We start from the raw sequence: 13,605 nt of genomic DNA on the forward strand, positions 1-13,605 counted from the left end.
TGATATGGCCGTGAAAAAGGCTAATACGGTCTTGGGATGCATTAGGTGAGGTATTTCCAGTAGGGATAAGGAGGTGTTAGTGCCGTTATACAAGACATTGGTGAGACCCCATTTGGAATACTGTGTGCAGTTCTGGTCTCCCATGTTTAAGAAGGATGAATTCAAACTGGAACAGGTACAAAGAAGAGCCACTAGGATGATCCGAGGAATGGAAAACCTGTCTTATGAAAGGAGACTCAAGGAGCTTGGCTTGTTTAACTTAACCAAAAGAAGGCTGAGGGTGAACATGATTGCACTCTTTAAATATATTAGAGGGATAAATACCAGGGAGGGAGAGGAATTATTTAAACTTAATACCAATGTGGACACAAGAACAAATGGATATAAGCTGGCTAGTAGGAAGTTTAGACTTGAGATTAGACGAAGGTTTCTAACCATTAGAGGAGTGAGGTTCTGGAACGGCCTTCCAAGGGAAGTAGCAGGGGCAAAAGATTTATCTGGCTTCAAGATTAAACTAGATGGGTTTATGAAGGGGATGGTTTGAGATAACATGATCTTGGTAACTAATTGACCATTCATTATCAGTGGGAAATAGGTCAATGGAGGGATGATAGGAGTTACTATAGAGAACTTTCTGGGTGTCTGGCTGGTGAGTCTTGCTCACATGCTCAGGGTTTAGCTGATCGCCATATTTGGGGTCGGGAAGGAATTTTCCTCCAGTGTAGATTGGCAGAGGCCCTGGAGGTTTTTCGCCTTCCTCTGTAGCATGGGGTACAGATCACAGCTGGAGGATTCTCTGCATCTTGGGGTCTTCAAACTATTTGAAGGCTTCAATATCTGAGATACTGGTGAGAGGATTATTCTAGGAGGGGTGGGTGAGATTCTGTGGCCTGCACTGTGCAGGGGGTCAGATTAGATGATCATCACGATCCCTTCTGACCTTGGAGTCTATGAGCCAAGTGTGGAGGATTAGTGTGGGGGTATCCAAATTAGGGCAATCTGAGTGTGGGTGGCTCAATGGAGATCTGGATGCACAGGGGCCCATGGGTCTGGGGGGGGGGGTCCTAGGTATAGGGGCAATGGGACTCTAGTTGAGTGCAGTAGAGGAGTTGGAGGGAGGTGGGGCTTGGTGAGGGCTCCAAGTGTAGGGAAGCAGGGCTTGTCAGGGTGAGGGTTAGATGGGCCCACTTAACAGGGAGCTTCAGCTGCTGCTGAGGGGACACTGCCTGCTGGATTCCAGTTCCCCCTCTTCCTCTATCCCCTTTTCTTCTCCATTCCCTTCCTCTCATTCCCCATTCCTTCCCCACTGTCTCTTCCTTACACGTCCTCACCCCCCTTCGCTCATTTCCCCTACGCCCCCCCCCCCCACACACACACACTCAACTCCTGTGCCTGCACAGAACACAAGAAGCATGGGGGAAGAGGACAAGAAGTGGAGGGGACTGAGCAGCTATCTCTGCAGGGCTTAGTGGGCTAGCCAACACCCCCTCCCCATCACTACTCCACACACTGGCAACAGGGAGGGAGACTATGAGGAGTGTGTATGGGGAAAGGGCAAGGGGAGAGGAGACCCCAGCAGTGGGCCCAGTAGCAACTGGGCTGGGAAAGTGAAACCAAACCCACCCCCTCTCCACACACTAGCAAGAGAGTGGTGGGAGGATCGAACCAAGCAGGGAGAGTGCAAAGAAGAAGGGGGGCAGCCAGGAAGAAGCCCAGTTTGCCCACCTTGGGCCAAGCTGCAGGGAGGGGACTGGATAGGGTGAGGAACCAAGCAAGGAGGGGGCTGAGGAGGGGAAGAAACTGGCAAGCAGCAGCAATGCAGCAAGCTGGGGGGGGGTCTCAGCAGAGCAGGGCTGGCACTTCTCTTGGAGACATGCTGTAGTTCAAGCCTTGTGTCTGTGCCAGGCAGGTTTTGGGGCGGGCTGCTGAGGAGGCTCCCTGCTAACTCACCCTCCCAGCCACCCTGAACCGGCTAAACACTCCGCAGCAACCCTATGTGCAAGTAGGAGGCATGGAGAGGAGGGAGGGGCCAGCACAGCCCCAGTGTTGGGAGGGCACAGCCTCCCTTTGCCTTGCAGACCCGCTGCCCATGCCAGTATGGCCACTCTGGTGAATTAGTGGAACAAAATTCCTGTAACTATGGAGAATGAGGATGGATATGTGATGGGTCCTCCCCATTTGTCACCTGGAACCCTCCCCTCCCCTGAGCCAATGACCCACCAGCCTGGGCTTCCTCTCACACTGCATTGTTGTGACTAGCTGCAAAGCCCTCCAGCCTTTCCTTGCACCAGCATTCATACAGCTAGTGACACATCCAGATGCACCTACAAGCAGGCTCTCTGATTCACCCCCACATGGGAAAGCTACTCCCAGCTCCTCAGGCATTCAAACACCCCTAGCGTATAAACCCAAAATTATACTATCTTTCACTGCCCTGCAGAAACGCTGCGTACAGCATAAAATTCACCCCCTTTCTCAATGTGGAGAGGAATATGCAATCACCTTTTCTTCCTGAGCTGGGATTCCCATACAGCAATTGGTGCATCCAAGTAGTTTCCCAGTGTGCCCCTTTGCCTCTAGCCTCTGCACAGTGCTACCTTTCCCCAACCCCTGCCATTCCTGCCTGTGTCCCCAACCCCGCCCCTCCAATCTGTGCATCCAAAACTGCATTTTGCCCTATCCATCTTTAATCCCTGCACCCACTACCCTCCTGCACCCATACTGGGAAACTACTTGGATGCACCAAGGGCTGTGTGAGAATCACAACTCAGGAGGAAAAGGCTATTGCATATTCCTCTCCACATTGAGGAAGGGAGTGAATTTTAAATAAAAATAAAATAAAGATAAAGCAAAACCAAGTTTGTTAACATCTATCTTTTGTAGTTAAGCAGGGCCGGACTGAGGCATGGGCAAGCCGGGCAGCTGCCCACGGTGCCACCAATAGGGGGCATCTGATGGCAGCTGTAAGGTGTGCTGTGCCCGCAACACCAGCCAGCAGCGCCCTTCCCCTCACGGCCACGGGGCCCTGCACGTCCTGGTGCGCGCGCCAGCAGCAGTGGCTGGGCTGGGCATGCGCCGTGCGCCCCGGGGATGGGCCCATGCATGCGCCATGCGCCCGGGACTGGGCACCAAAAGGGCTCGGGCCAGCCCTGATGTTAAGTGATGATTACTGATAGCAAACAGATCAAAGCAGATTACCTATCAAATAAAATGCAAACTAAACTTGATATACAAAATGATGATGATGGAGACATTGATCAATGGATCTCATCCTCTGTCATGCCATTGGTAAGCAGCTAAGCCAGTCCTTGATCTGCAAATGCATAAAAATCTGACAACTACGGGTCACTCTTTTTAAACCTACGCTTTTTCTTGTATGTACTGACTCTTGAAGCATTTGTTCAATAGTTTCCCATCAGAACAATCGGTCTTGGTCTATCACTTCCAGATCACTGAAAAATGTGCCACATGACTTCAGATTGGCCTTTGAAATATCTTTATAACACTTACACAGACTGCCAACAGAATGTTTCCCACAAACCATCTTCAGAATCTGAGTCTCATCTGTGCTCATAACATAACCAACCCAGTGAAACTGCTTGTTCATAAGCATTTCTTCCATGCTTTATAATGCCACTCAGCTTACGGGCTGTGTTTGGAATTTTGTCCCATCAATTCATATGTGCAATCTTCCAGAGGCAGCATATGTGGAACTGATCAGATTTTGAAACTTGACATCAGAATAAGGCCCATAACTCCAAACCATACAGCAGGATAGTCAAGATAGCAGTTTACCAAGTGGTTATCTTCATATGACTGTAATCATTCCATATGCATTTGGCCAATCTTGCATCCTCAACTGAATAAGCCAATAACACAGAGTCATCAGAAAACAGGAGGTCACAAATAATTGTAGTGAACACTTTGGTGCAAGCTACTGGCAACTGCCAAGAACTGTTTGCAATGATATACTGATTTTGCTTTTTCCACTCCAAACTAAATACAAATAAATTCCATGCAATTGTCTTTTTTGTCAGTGTTTGTTGTTTATCAAATTTTCCATTCTGGCTGATAGTTTTTATCTTTTTAATTTTCCAAGATTTTCTTAATTTTAGCTGATCAAAGTCTCTGCTGCCCCTGGAATTTTCAGGCATCTTAAACACCTCTACCTCCCTTGCTATATTTTAGCCAAGTGAACTCATGCACTGGGCAACTTAAACTCTCTCTTGCAAAGGTATATGTGTCTATCCCAACAAAGTTCTGGTGGTGGTGACTGGTCTGCAGGGGTGCATCTACACTACACCTGTAGGTCGAAATACGATACACAATTTGAGCTATGCTAATTTTGAAATAAAGCGCTATTCTGACAAGTCCCTCGACCCTCATGGAACAAAAGTTACAGGCAGGGCTGGCCTTAGGTGGATTTGCCCAATTCCCCCGAAAGGGGCCTTGCGCCTAAAGGGTTCCCACGCCCTGAACCCAGAAGTGTGCCAGGCACCATGGGTGGCGAGTTAATATTCAGAACTGGGGGTCCTGCTCCAGCAATATTTGGAGCTCAGTCTCTCCCCTGGCTCTGCCTGGAGCAGTCCCTGACCCCCACCTGCCGGCCCCCCGCGAGTCCTCCCACCCCGGCCCGAGAGTGTTCCCCTTGGACCCATCCCTGCCATGCACGGCTCTCAGTGCAGTTCCCCCTCGCCAGCTGCTGCTGCCATGCACGGTGTTTGCAGGTGAGTGGAGAAGGATGCCCGGGCGTGACGTGACATTACGGCCCAGGACTTTACAACTACTCGGTGCTGCATGGTGCCCCTCAGCATAGCTCCGGGCTCGGAGTCCAGGGCCCCGCAAAGTGGAAGTCAGAAGGTAGGGGAAGGGGAAAACTGGGGGGAAGGGGAAGGAAAGGAAGGGGCTTGGGGAGAGGGGCGTGAGAGGAAGGGGCTTGGGGAGAAGGTGTGAGAGGAAGGGGTTTGTGTGGGGACAAGGGGGACAAGGAGGGGAGAGGAAGGGACTTGTGTGGAGGGGGGGATGGGCGGAAGAGGAAGGGGCTTGTGCAGGGAGAGGGGAGGGAGAAGAAAGGGGAAGGCACCAAGGCACAGCCTGGAGGAGAGACAAATGGCAGGAGGCCAAGTACAGACAATGAGGAAAAGGGCAGGAGGGGAGGTGTCAGTGGGAGGTGGGACAGGGTGATGCTGGGAGAGGAGAGGGTAAGGGCATTGGGGGCTAGAGGGGAAAGGGGGAGGTGCTGGGAGAAGGCTTGAAAGAAGGGGTGGGCATGAGAAAGATGGGCATGGAGAAAGTCATGTGTGAGGGGACAGGGGCATGAGGATGGTGAGGGGGTGGGCGTCAGGGAAAAAGAGGGCAAAGGGGGCAGGAGCAGTAAGGGAAGGGGGAGGCACCAGGAGGGTGCAGGGCTAAGGGAAGGTGCAGGTACCAGGGGATTCTGGGGTGAAGCAGAAGGGCAGACACCTGCAGGGGTGGGACCACCACCAGAGGAGAGAGGCAGGGCAGGTGTGTAGAGGGAGGTGCTAGAAGAGAGGATGAGGAGGGGTAGCTCACATGATCAGAGTGGGGCTATTGGAGGAGTGGGCACAGGGGGAAGAGAAGGGCTGGTGGAGGGGGCAGGTCGCAGGAGGGCTGAGGGCAGTGAGAAGGGCAGGAGTCAGAACAGCAGAGGAGGGTGAGGGGTTGGGGGGCAGCAGGCATCAGGAGAGCTGATGGAGAAAGGGGAGGAGACATGGCAGCAGAGAGAAAAGGTAAAGGTTTATAAAATATTTATTAATAACTTGGGTGCCAAAGTGGAACATCCAAACAAGCAACATGAACTCAGTATAGGTGCACAACACAAAATCCATTCTGCTCATGGGAGGAAACTCTTAGGCTATGTCTACACTGGCAGCATCTTGCACAAGAACATATTGCACAAGAACACATCCACACTGCTATGTGCAAGCTGTGCTTTTGCGCAAGAGCATCCATGGCAGTGTGGACACTCTTGCGCAAGAAAGCTCCGATGGCCATTTTAGCCATAGGGGTTTCTTGTGCAAGATATCCCTGCCGAGGATCCACACTGCCCTCTTGCGCAAGAGAGCTTACGACTGTTAGAAAAGCGCTCTTGCGCAAGACACCCTCTTACCACTCTGTACTGTAAATTTCCTTGCACAAGAGCAGGTGGGCAGTGTGGCTTCTCTGTGGGTTCTTGAGCAAGAACGGTTGTACTTGCGCAAAAAGCTGCAAGTGTAGACATAGCCTTAGAGGGAACACTTCCCCCAGTCTCCCTGCCCCTGAGTTAATGTCATACACATTGGGTTAATGCAATTGCAGGATAGTTGCATGGGGGGGGGGGGTTGGTGGGGGCCAAACTAATCCTTGTTGGTAGGAGGATGGTGAGAAAAGTCCTTCGAAAGGGGTGACATGACACCTTTTACTTCTGGTCATGTGTCCATCTTGCCCCGAGCATGTCACCTCCAGAGGCCTGGTTAATAGGGGTCAGGGAGTGTGGCTAATGGGGGTCGGGGTGTAGCTAACAGGGGTCAAGGGGTGTGGCTAATGGTGCACCACCAAAAATTATACAAATCTGCTGCCCCTGCTGGCCCCGGAGGAGTGTGTCAGCTGCCTCTGCCAAAAGCCGGCCCTGGTTATAGGGACACTGGAATAGCCCACCTGTAATTTCAAAATACATTTTGAAATAACGGACATGTTTAAAGACACAGAATAGCTATTTCTGGATACTACAGTAACCCAAAATAGCTCTGCTGTCTAGACGTAGCCCAGCTGTGCTATACTTCTTCCTGTGTGGTGTCCTCTAGTCCTTCTATTATGGGAACTAATGAAGAACTTTTCTTTATGCACCCTCTCCACCCCACTCATGCTTTTATAGATCTCTATCATATCCCCCCTCAGTCTCCTCTTTTCTAAGCTGAGAAGTCCCAGTCTCTTTAGCCTCTCTTCATATGGGACCTGTTCCAAACCTCTGATCATGTTAGTTGCCCTCCCCTCTCCCACCCTCTCTCTTCCCCTCTCTCACCTCCTTTTCCCAGTCTCCCCTAGTTTTGTTCAATAAAGAGAAATTCTATTTTTGGCCACACGTTGTCTTTATTTTGTACATCAGGAAGGGGGCTAGAGAGGGGTAAGTGGAAGGAGGTGAGGGAGGAATGGGGCACGAGCCCCCGATGGGGAGGACTGGGCTGGCTCTGTGGGTTTCTGGGGGTGGAAGCTCTCCTGCAGCCCCCCAATTGCCCTCTTTCCCCAGATGGCAGCCTGCGGCAAGTGCAGCCGGTCTGATGTCCGACTGCTGTGATGTGCCGAGTGTGGGCACTCAGGGCAATCCAAGTGAGGACTGCTTTGCAAGCGGGGCACCCTGAGAACTGTCTGTCCGGGGTGGGGGTCAGGTCCCTTTAAGCACAGCCCTCGGCTAGCCTGAGACAGCATCTTCACGCTCTAAGTCCTCCTGTGATGCCCTGCCGGCACTGCTTCCGGCCAGCCTTAACCCCGGTTCAGGGTCCACTTAATGTGGACATGCTAGTTCGAATTAGGAAAACACTAATTTGAACTAGTTTTTTAGTCTGGATGCGTTAGTTCGAATTAGCTTAGTTCGAATTAGCGCTGTAGTGTAGACATACCCTTAGAGTGAGAAATACAACCTGCACCACTCAAACACTGCTCTTGATTGGTTGCACTGAAGGGGACCAACCAAACAGAAGAAGGTAGTGCTCAGTTGGGTGGAGAGGGTGCATACAGAAAAGTTCTTCATTAGTTCCCATAAAGAAGGACTAGAGGACACCAAAGGAAAGGAATGGGTAGCAGGCTTCAAACTAGTAACAGAAAGTTGTTCTTCACAAAGCAAAGAGTCAACCTGTGGAACTCCTTGCTGCAGGAGGCTGTGAAGGCTACAACTAGAACAGAGTTTAAAGAGAAGTGAGATCAAGTCACGGAGGTTGGGTCCATGGAGTGGTATTATCCAGGGGGTAGAAGTGGTGTCCCTGCCCAAAGTTTGTGGAAGGCTGGAGAGGGATGGCACGAGACAAATGGCTTGGTCACTGTCTTCGGTCCATCCTCTCCAGGGCCCCTAGGGTTGGCCGCTGTCGGCAGACAGGCTACTGGGCTAGATGGACCTTTGGTCTGACCCAGGACGGCCATTGTAAGCTCAGGGCTCAGAGTCGGGGGTCTCAGTGAACCACCTTGATTTTCATGCACTCTTGCTCCCGGGTGGCCAGGCTGGCAGCTCTCCTGCCCTAGACGGCCACCTTCCTGTGCCTAGTGCGGAGATCGTGGATGAGGTCCACGATGTCCGCACTAGACCAGGCGGGTGCCCGCCTCTTGCGGTCCTGGGCAAGCTCCCGGGAGCTGCCAGCCTGGTCCCGGAAAGAGGGGGATGGTTAGGGGGCATCGGGTGGCTGGCTTGAGCCGTGCCAGGTGCAGGGTCTGCTGGCTGAGTGCTGGCAGGTTTGCACCTGGCACAGGCATCACAGCCCTTTAAGGGGTCCGGGGCCGGGAGGGGGGCAATAGAGTTTCCCTGGTGTTGGCCAGAGTGGCCACCAGGGAAAGCTGGGGAGGGCTAGCCTCCCACTACTTCGAATTAAGGGGCTACACACCCCTTAATTCAAACTAGTAAGTTCTAACTAGGCTTAGTCCTCGTAGAATGAGGATTACCTAGTTCGAAGTAAGCGCTCTGCTAGTTCAAATTAAGTTCGAACTAGCGGAGCACTAGTGTAGCGCCTATCAAAGTTAATTCGAAATAACGTCCGTTAGTTCGAATTAACTTTGTAGTGTAGACATACCCATGGGTATCCAGTAGGCTAGGCAGGGGAAGCTTTGCCTTCCTAAATCTCCAGGCATGGCCCAGCCCACACTCTTCCCCCAGAACACCTGCTCTGGGTGGGGAGACCAGAGCCGTGCACCCTTCTCCCTCCCCCGGTGCTCTAGGGCTGGGGCTGTGCCATGCAGCCTCCTCCCTCCCCTGGTGCTGGGAGGTTAGGCCTCGCCATGTGTCCTCTTCCCACTACAGGATCAGGGAGGCTGGGCTGAACATGTGCCCACCCACTCCCCTTCCCATGGCTGGAGGTGGGCATGTATGCAGCAGAAGGGGCAGGGCTGGAGGTGGAGCTGGGGGCTTGCCTCCTCCAGTCCTATCTTCACCAACTGCCCATGTTTATTCTGCAGTTTAAAAAGTGACGAGGAACCTCTCCCAATACACGCCCATTCTGAGCTCCAGAAGGGTCAGTCCATGGTATCTCCAAAGAGGGGCAAAGTTAGAGGTACAGTCCTTCCCAGTACTCAGAAGCATAATTCAGAGTATAGTGTAGTTCCTGGCAAGACTCCCCAAATCAACACCAGCTACATCAGCATAGAGTTCAGGCACTACCAGCTCAGGCACCTGGAGCACCACTTGGTCATTGCTGCTCTTGGCTGCTATTTGCAGGCGATGGAGCAATTCCGCAGGTGACGGCCGCTCTGTCGCACCCCACCGCCAGCAGGACTTCATGATACTATACCTGTAAGACAGGGGAGGGGTGAGACGCCAGAAATGAGGCACAAGATCCAAGTTATACTACAAAGGAATCCCCATCACACTCTGAAGACTCTGGAGACGGCACCTCGGGTTCACATATATACAGGCAGTCCCTGAGTTATGCGGATCCGACTTATGTCGGATCTGCAGTTACGAATGGGGCCTTCCCACTCCCTGGTCTACAGTAGACCAGGGAGAGGAAGCAAAGCGGCGGAACACGCGGGCAGCGGACAGCCCAGTCATGTCTGGGCTCTCCGCTGGCCGCGTGCTCCGCGGCTTTGCTCTGCTTTGCTCCCCGTGCCCCTGGGATGTCCGCTGCTCGCGTGTTCCGCCGCATTGCTCCCCGTCCCCCTGGTTTGCAGACCAGGGGGACGGGGAGCAAAGCAGAGCAAAGCTGCGGAGCACGCGGCCAGCGGACAGCCCAGACGCGTCTGGGCTGTCCGCTGCCCGCGTGTTCCGCCGCTTTGCTCCCCGTCCCCCTGGTCTGCAGACCAGGGAGACGGGGAGCAAAGGAGAGCAAAGCCGCGGAGCCCGAGGGCAGCAGGACAGCCACGGCGCGTCAGGACAACCCGGCAGCACCCCAGCTGCTCTGCCCCAGGCGTCCTGATTCAGCCACTACTGGTCAGTTTCAACAGCGGCTGAATCAGGACGCCTGGGGCAGAGCAGCTTGGGTGCTGCTGGGTTGGTCCAGTAGCGCCAAGGAGCGGCAGCGCTACTGGACCAACCCAGCAGCACCCCAGCTGCTCTGCCCCAGGCGTCCCCAAGTCAGCCGCTGCTGAAACTGACCAGTGGCTGACTACAGGAAGCCCCTGCCCCGGGCTTCCTGGAATCAGCCGCTGATCAGTTTCAGCAGCAGCTGACTTGGGGATGCCTGGGGTTCTTAAGCTGAATCTGTATGTAAGTCAGAACTGGCATCCAGATTCAGCCACTGTTGAAACTGATCAGTTTCAGTAGCGGCTGAATCTGGACGCCAGTTCCGACTTACATACTGATTCAACTTAAGAACAAACCTACAGTCCCTATCTTGTACGTAACCCGGGGACTGCCTGTACACAGCTAATGTAAGGGCTCTTTGAAAGTTGCACACTTGCTAGTGTAAGAATTCATCTTGGAGAATGGAATGGGATGGGGGAGGAGGGCTGGCCCTACCACGAGGCAAACTGAGGCAGCCACCTCAGGTGCCAGAATGTGGGGGGGCACCACTAGGACCCAGAGTGTAGAGAATTGTGTCTGCTGTTGGTGCATATGTAGGTAGCAGAGCAGTACTATGAGTGGAGTAGAACAGGAAGAAGGCAGAATTGAGACTTTGCAAAGTTTTGGCCTAAGCGAGAGGGCATAGAGGCATCGTTTCAGCTCCCCGCCTCAGGTGCCAAAATGTTGTGGGCCGGCCCTGTGGGGGAGGATAGGTCAAGATTTTTAAGCCATACCATGGCCTTCCTTACTGAGGCTACGGCTACACTGCGTTTTTTTTGCAGAAGAGGATATGCAAATCATGCTCGTATTTGCATATCTTCTTCCAATTCTTTTTGCAGAAGAGGTTTTGCAGATAAAAAGCCTTGTGTAGACGGGGCCATTTGTCGGGAAAAAAACCTCTTTCACACGATCCCTTATTCCTCAAAAATCGAGGGTTTCCAGGACTGAAGGGACAAGTTATTACCAAAGAGACTCCTGTACCATTTGAAAGACCTGATCACTGCTAGGATGTTTCCTCTAATTTCTGAGACTAAAAAAAGAAACAGGTTCAAATTGGGGTAGACAAATGAAATGACAACTCAGCACGACAGATGGAAGATGCAAGTGAAAAGAAATGATTGCAGGAGAAGGAAAGAGACTTTTGGGCAAAGTTTCATAAAGTAGAGTTCCAAAGAGATTAAAAGGTACTGTTAGAACACATCTTCTCTGTCCTGCCAGAACTCTATGGCCAATAAATGACTGCTGCCTTGTCAATTCTCCGTGCTTTTTTTCTGAGTCTTATTTTAAGTGTCCAAAGTAACTGGCTTCCTCAGTTTCCTTCCTTCCTACAGTCTGATAGGCCTTGGGCCTAATTTTAAAGATATTTAGGCCCCTACCTCCTATTGACTTTGTGGGAGTTAGGTGCCCACATAGCTTCTTTAAAAAATCTGTCCCGTTGTCCCTCAATGTTAAGTCCACCATATCTAGCCTCAATTTTCCTTTATAAACAACAAGAAGTCCCGTGGCACCTTTAAGACTAACAGATTTATTGGAGTATAAGCTTTCGTGGGCAAAGATTCACTTCATCAGATGCATGTGTAAGGGGACTTAGCCTCTTACTAAAACTCTGTGGGAGTTTTTGGTTCGCCAGCTCTCAGTATCAAAAGGGGAAGGGTCCATGAGAAATCAGGGCCCTGAGACTGACAGACCCCAGAGACAATGGAAAGCAGCCAACACTCCAGCTCGGCCTGATTGACAGGTTGGACAGGCCAGTGAGAAAAGTAAGAGGCCAGGTCCCGTCCTCTGTGTGAGCTGGGATTTTCTGGGTCTCTCTGAGCAAGGAGAGAGAGCTAAGAAGAGCAAGCTGTGCTAAGGGGCAGTCCTGCAGAAACAGAGCCAGGCACACACAGCCCAAGAAGCGCAGACCCTGTGTTGAGCAGCAGACTGGCAGTGACCAGAGAGCCAAAGGGGGCAGAGAACAACACAAGGAGCTGGAGGCTGGCAAAGCAGCACAGCCTGCAGCTGGGTATGGTGAGCAGCTGGGACCAGCAAAGTGGGAGGAGAGGCTCTGGGCAGGGAGACACCGCCAGCCAAGATGCCCTGCAGGCCAGACTGGGAGAGGGGTCCTGCCACCTAGTCTGGCCGCTCCGTGGTCAATATCAAAGGCATTTGTCGACCGCCCCGGTAAATCTCATCCCATGAGGCATAGTGGGGTGGTTGACAAATGCCTTTGATGTCGACCGTGGAGCGTCCAGACTAGCATGCTGAGCTGACAAACAGCTGATCGGCTCAGCTCAGCAGCCATTTTAATTTAAATGAAGCAGCGATTATTTAAATCGCTGCTTCATTTGGGTATGTCTAGTAAACTAATCTACATGGCTCTGGCGACAGAGCCATGTAGTCTACACATACTCCTAGAGCCTGAGGCCGTGTGGTCACTGCCAGAGCAAGCATGTCCAACCTGCAGCCCCCCTGCAGCACAGCCAGGGTTTGAGAGAGCCCTGGGACCTATAAGGAACAGACTGTGAACTGTCCTTACACTCTGCAGACTGCTGTTTGTGATGTCCCCGTGCTACAGAGAAGGACTGCGTGTTCTCATTTAACCTTTCTCATTTTTTCTTATTCTTTTCTCTTTAATCAGTTGATGTTTAATAAATTGTATTTGCTTTGAACTGTATGAAATGATCACTGGGCCAAGAAAGCATCCAGTGTGAAGAGAGCACCCCGGAGTGGGGACACCCTATCCCCTGCCCCAAGTGACTACAAGGTTGGGGATTAAGCCCCAGGAAACCTGGGCCCAGCTTTGTTGGGGTTTTGAGGACTCTGCTACTCAGGAGAGTGGAAGGGGAGCCCTCAGGATCAGAGAGGCCATTAGGTAAAGGAAGTGGGAGTGGGGACTCAGATCCTTTCGTTGGTCCATTTCACCGGGGTGGTATAGAAGCCAGGAAAGTTCCCCACAATAGTGGGACCATTCCCCTGCTTACACATGTAGTTGAAATTCCAGGGCTACGTCTAGACTGGCATGATTTTCCACAAATGCTTTTAACGGAATAGTTTTCTATTAAAAGCATATGCGGAAAAGAGTGTCTAGATTGGCACGGATGCTTTTCCGCAAAATCACTTTTTGCGGAAAAGCGTCCGTGCCAATATAGACATGCTTTTGCGCAAAAAAGCCCCGATCGCCATTTTCGCCATCGGGGCTTTTTTGCGCAAAACAAAAGACTTTTGCCCGAATGGGAGCAGCATAGCATTTCCGCAAGAAGCACTGATTTCTTACATGAGATCGTCAGTGTTCTTGAGGAAATTCAAGCAGCCAGTGTAGACAGCTGACAAGTTTTTCTGCAAAAGCAACTGCTTTTGCGGAAAAACTTGCCAGTCTAGACACAGCCCAGAGGTATAAATATACAGAGACATGAAAAGAGTACCAA

General features: G+C 51.8%; 1 protein-coding gene across 1 annotated transcript in view; it reads right to left on the minus strand.

Annotated features, from left to right (window-relative positions):
• Positions 1 to 1,365: 1,365 nt before the first annotated feature.
• STYK1 (STY kinase 1) overlaps positions 1,366 to 13,605 on the minus strand; it is a 70,153-nt gene continuing 57,913 nt past the window's right edge. Inside the window, exon 10 of the mRNA XM_075902842.2 lies at positions 1,366 to 9,488. Coding sequence (XP_075758957.1) covers positions 9,284 to 9,488 — 205 coding nt within the window. The 3' untranslated portion in view covers positions 1,366 to 9,283. The remainder of the gene's footprint in view (positions 9,489 to 13,605) is intronic.

This window comes from Pelodiscus sinensis, chromosome 1, assembly GCF_052426305.1.
Source record: "Pelodiscus sinensis isolate ZL-2025 chromosome 1, ASM5242630v1, whole genome shotgun sequence".
Taxonomy (NCBI): domain Eukaryota; kingdom Metazoa; phylum Chordata; order Testudines; family Trionychidae; genus Pelodiscus; species Pelodiscus sinensis.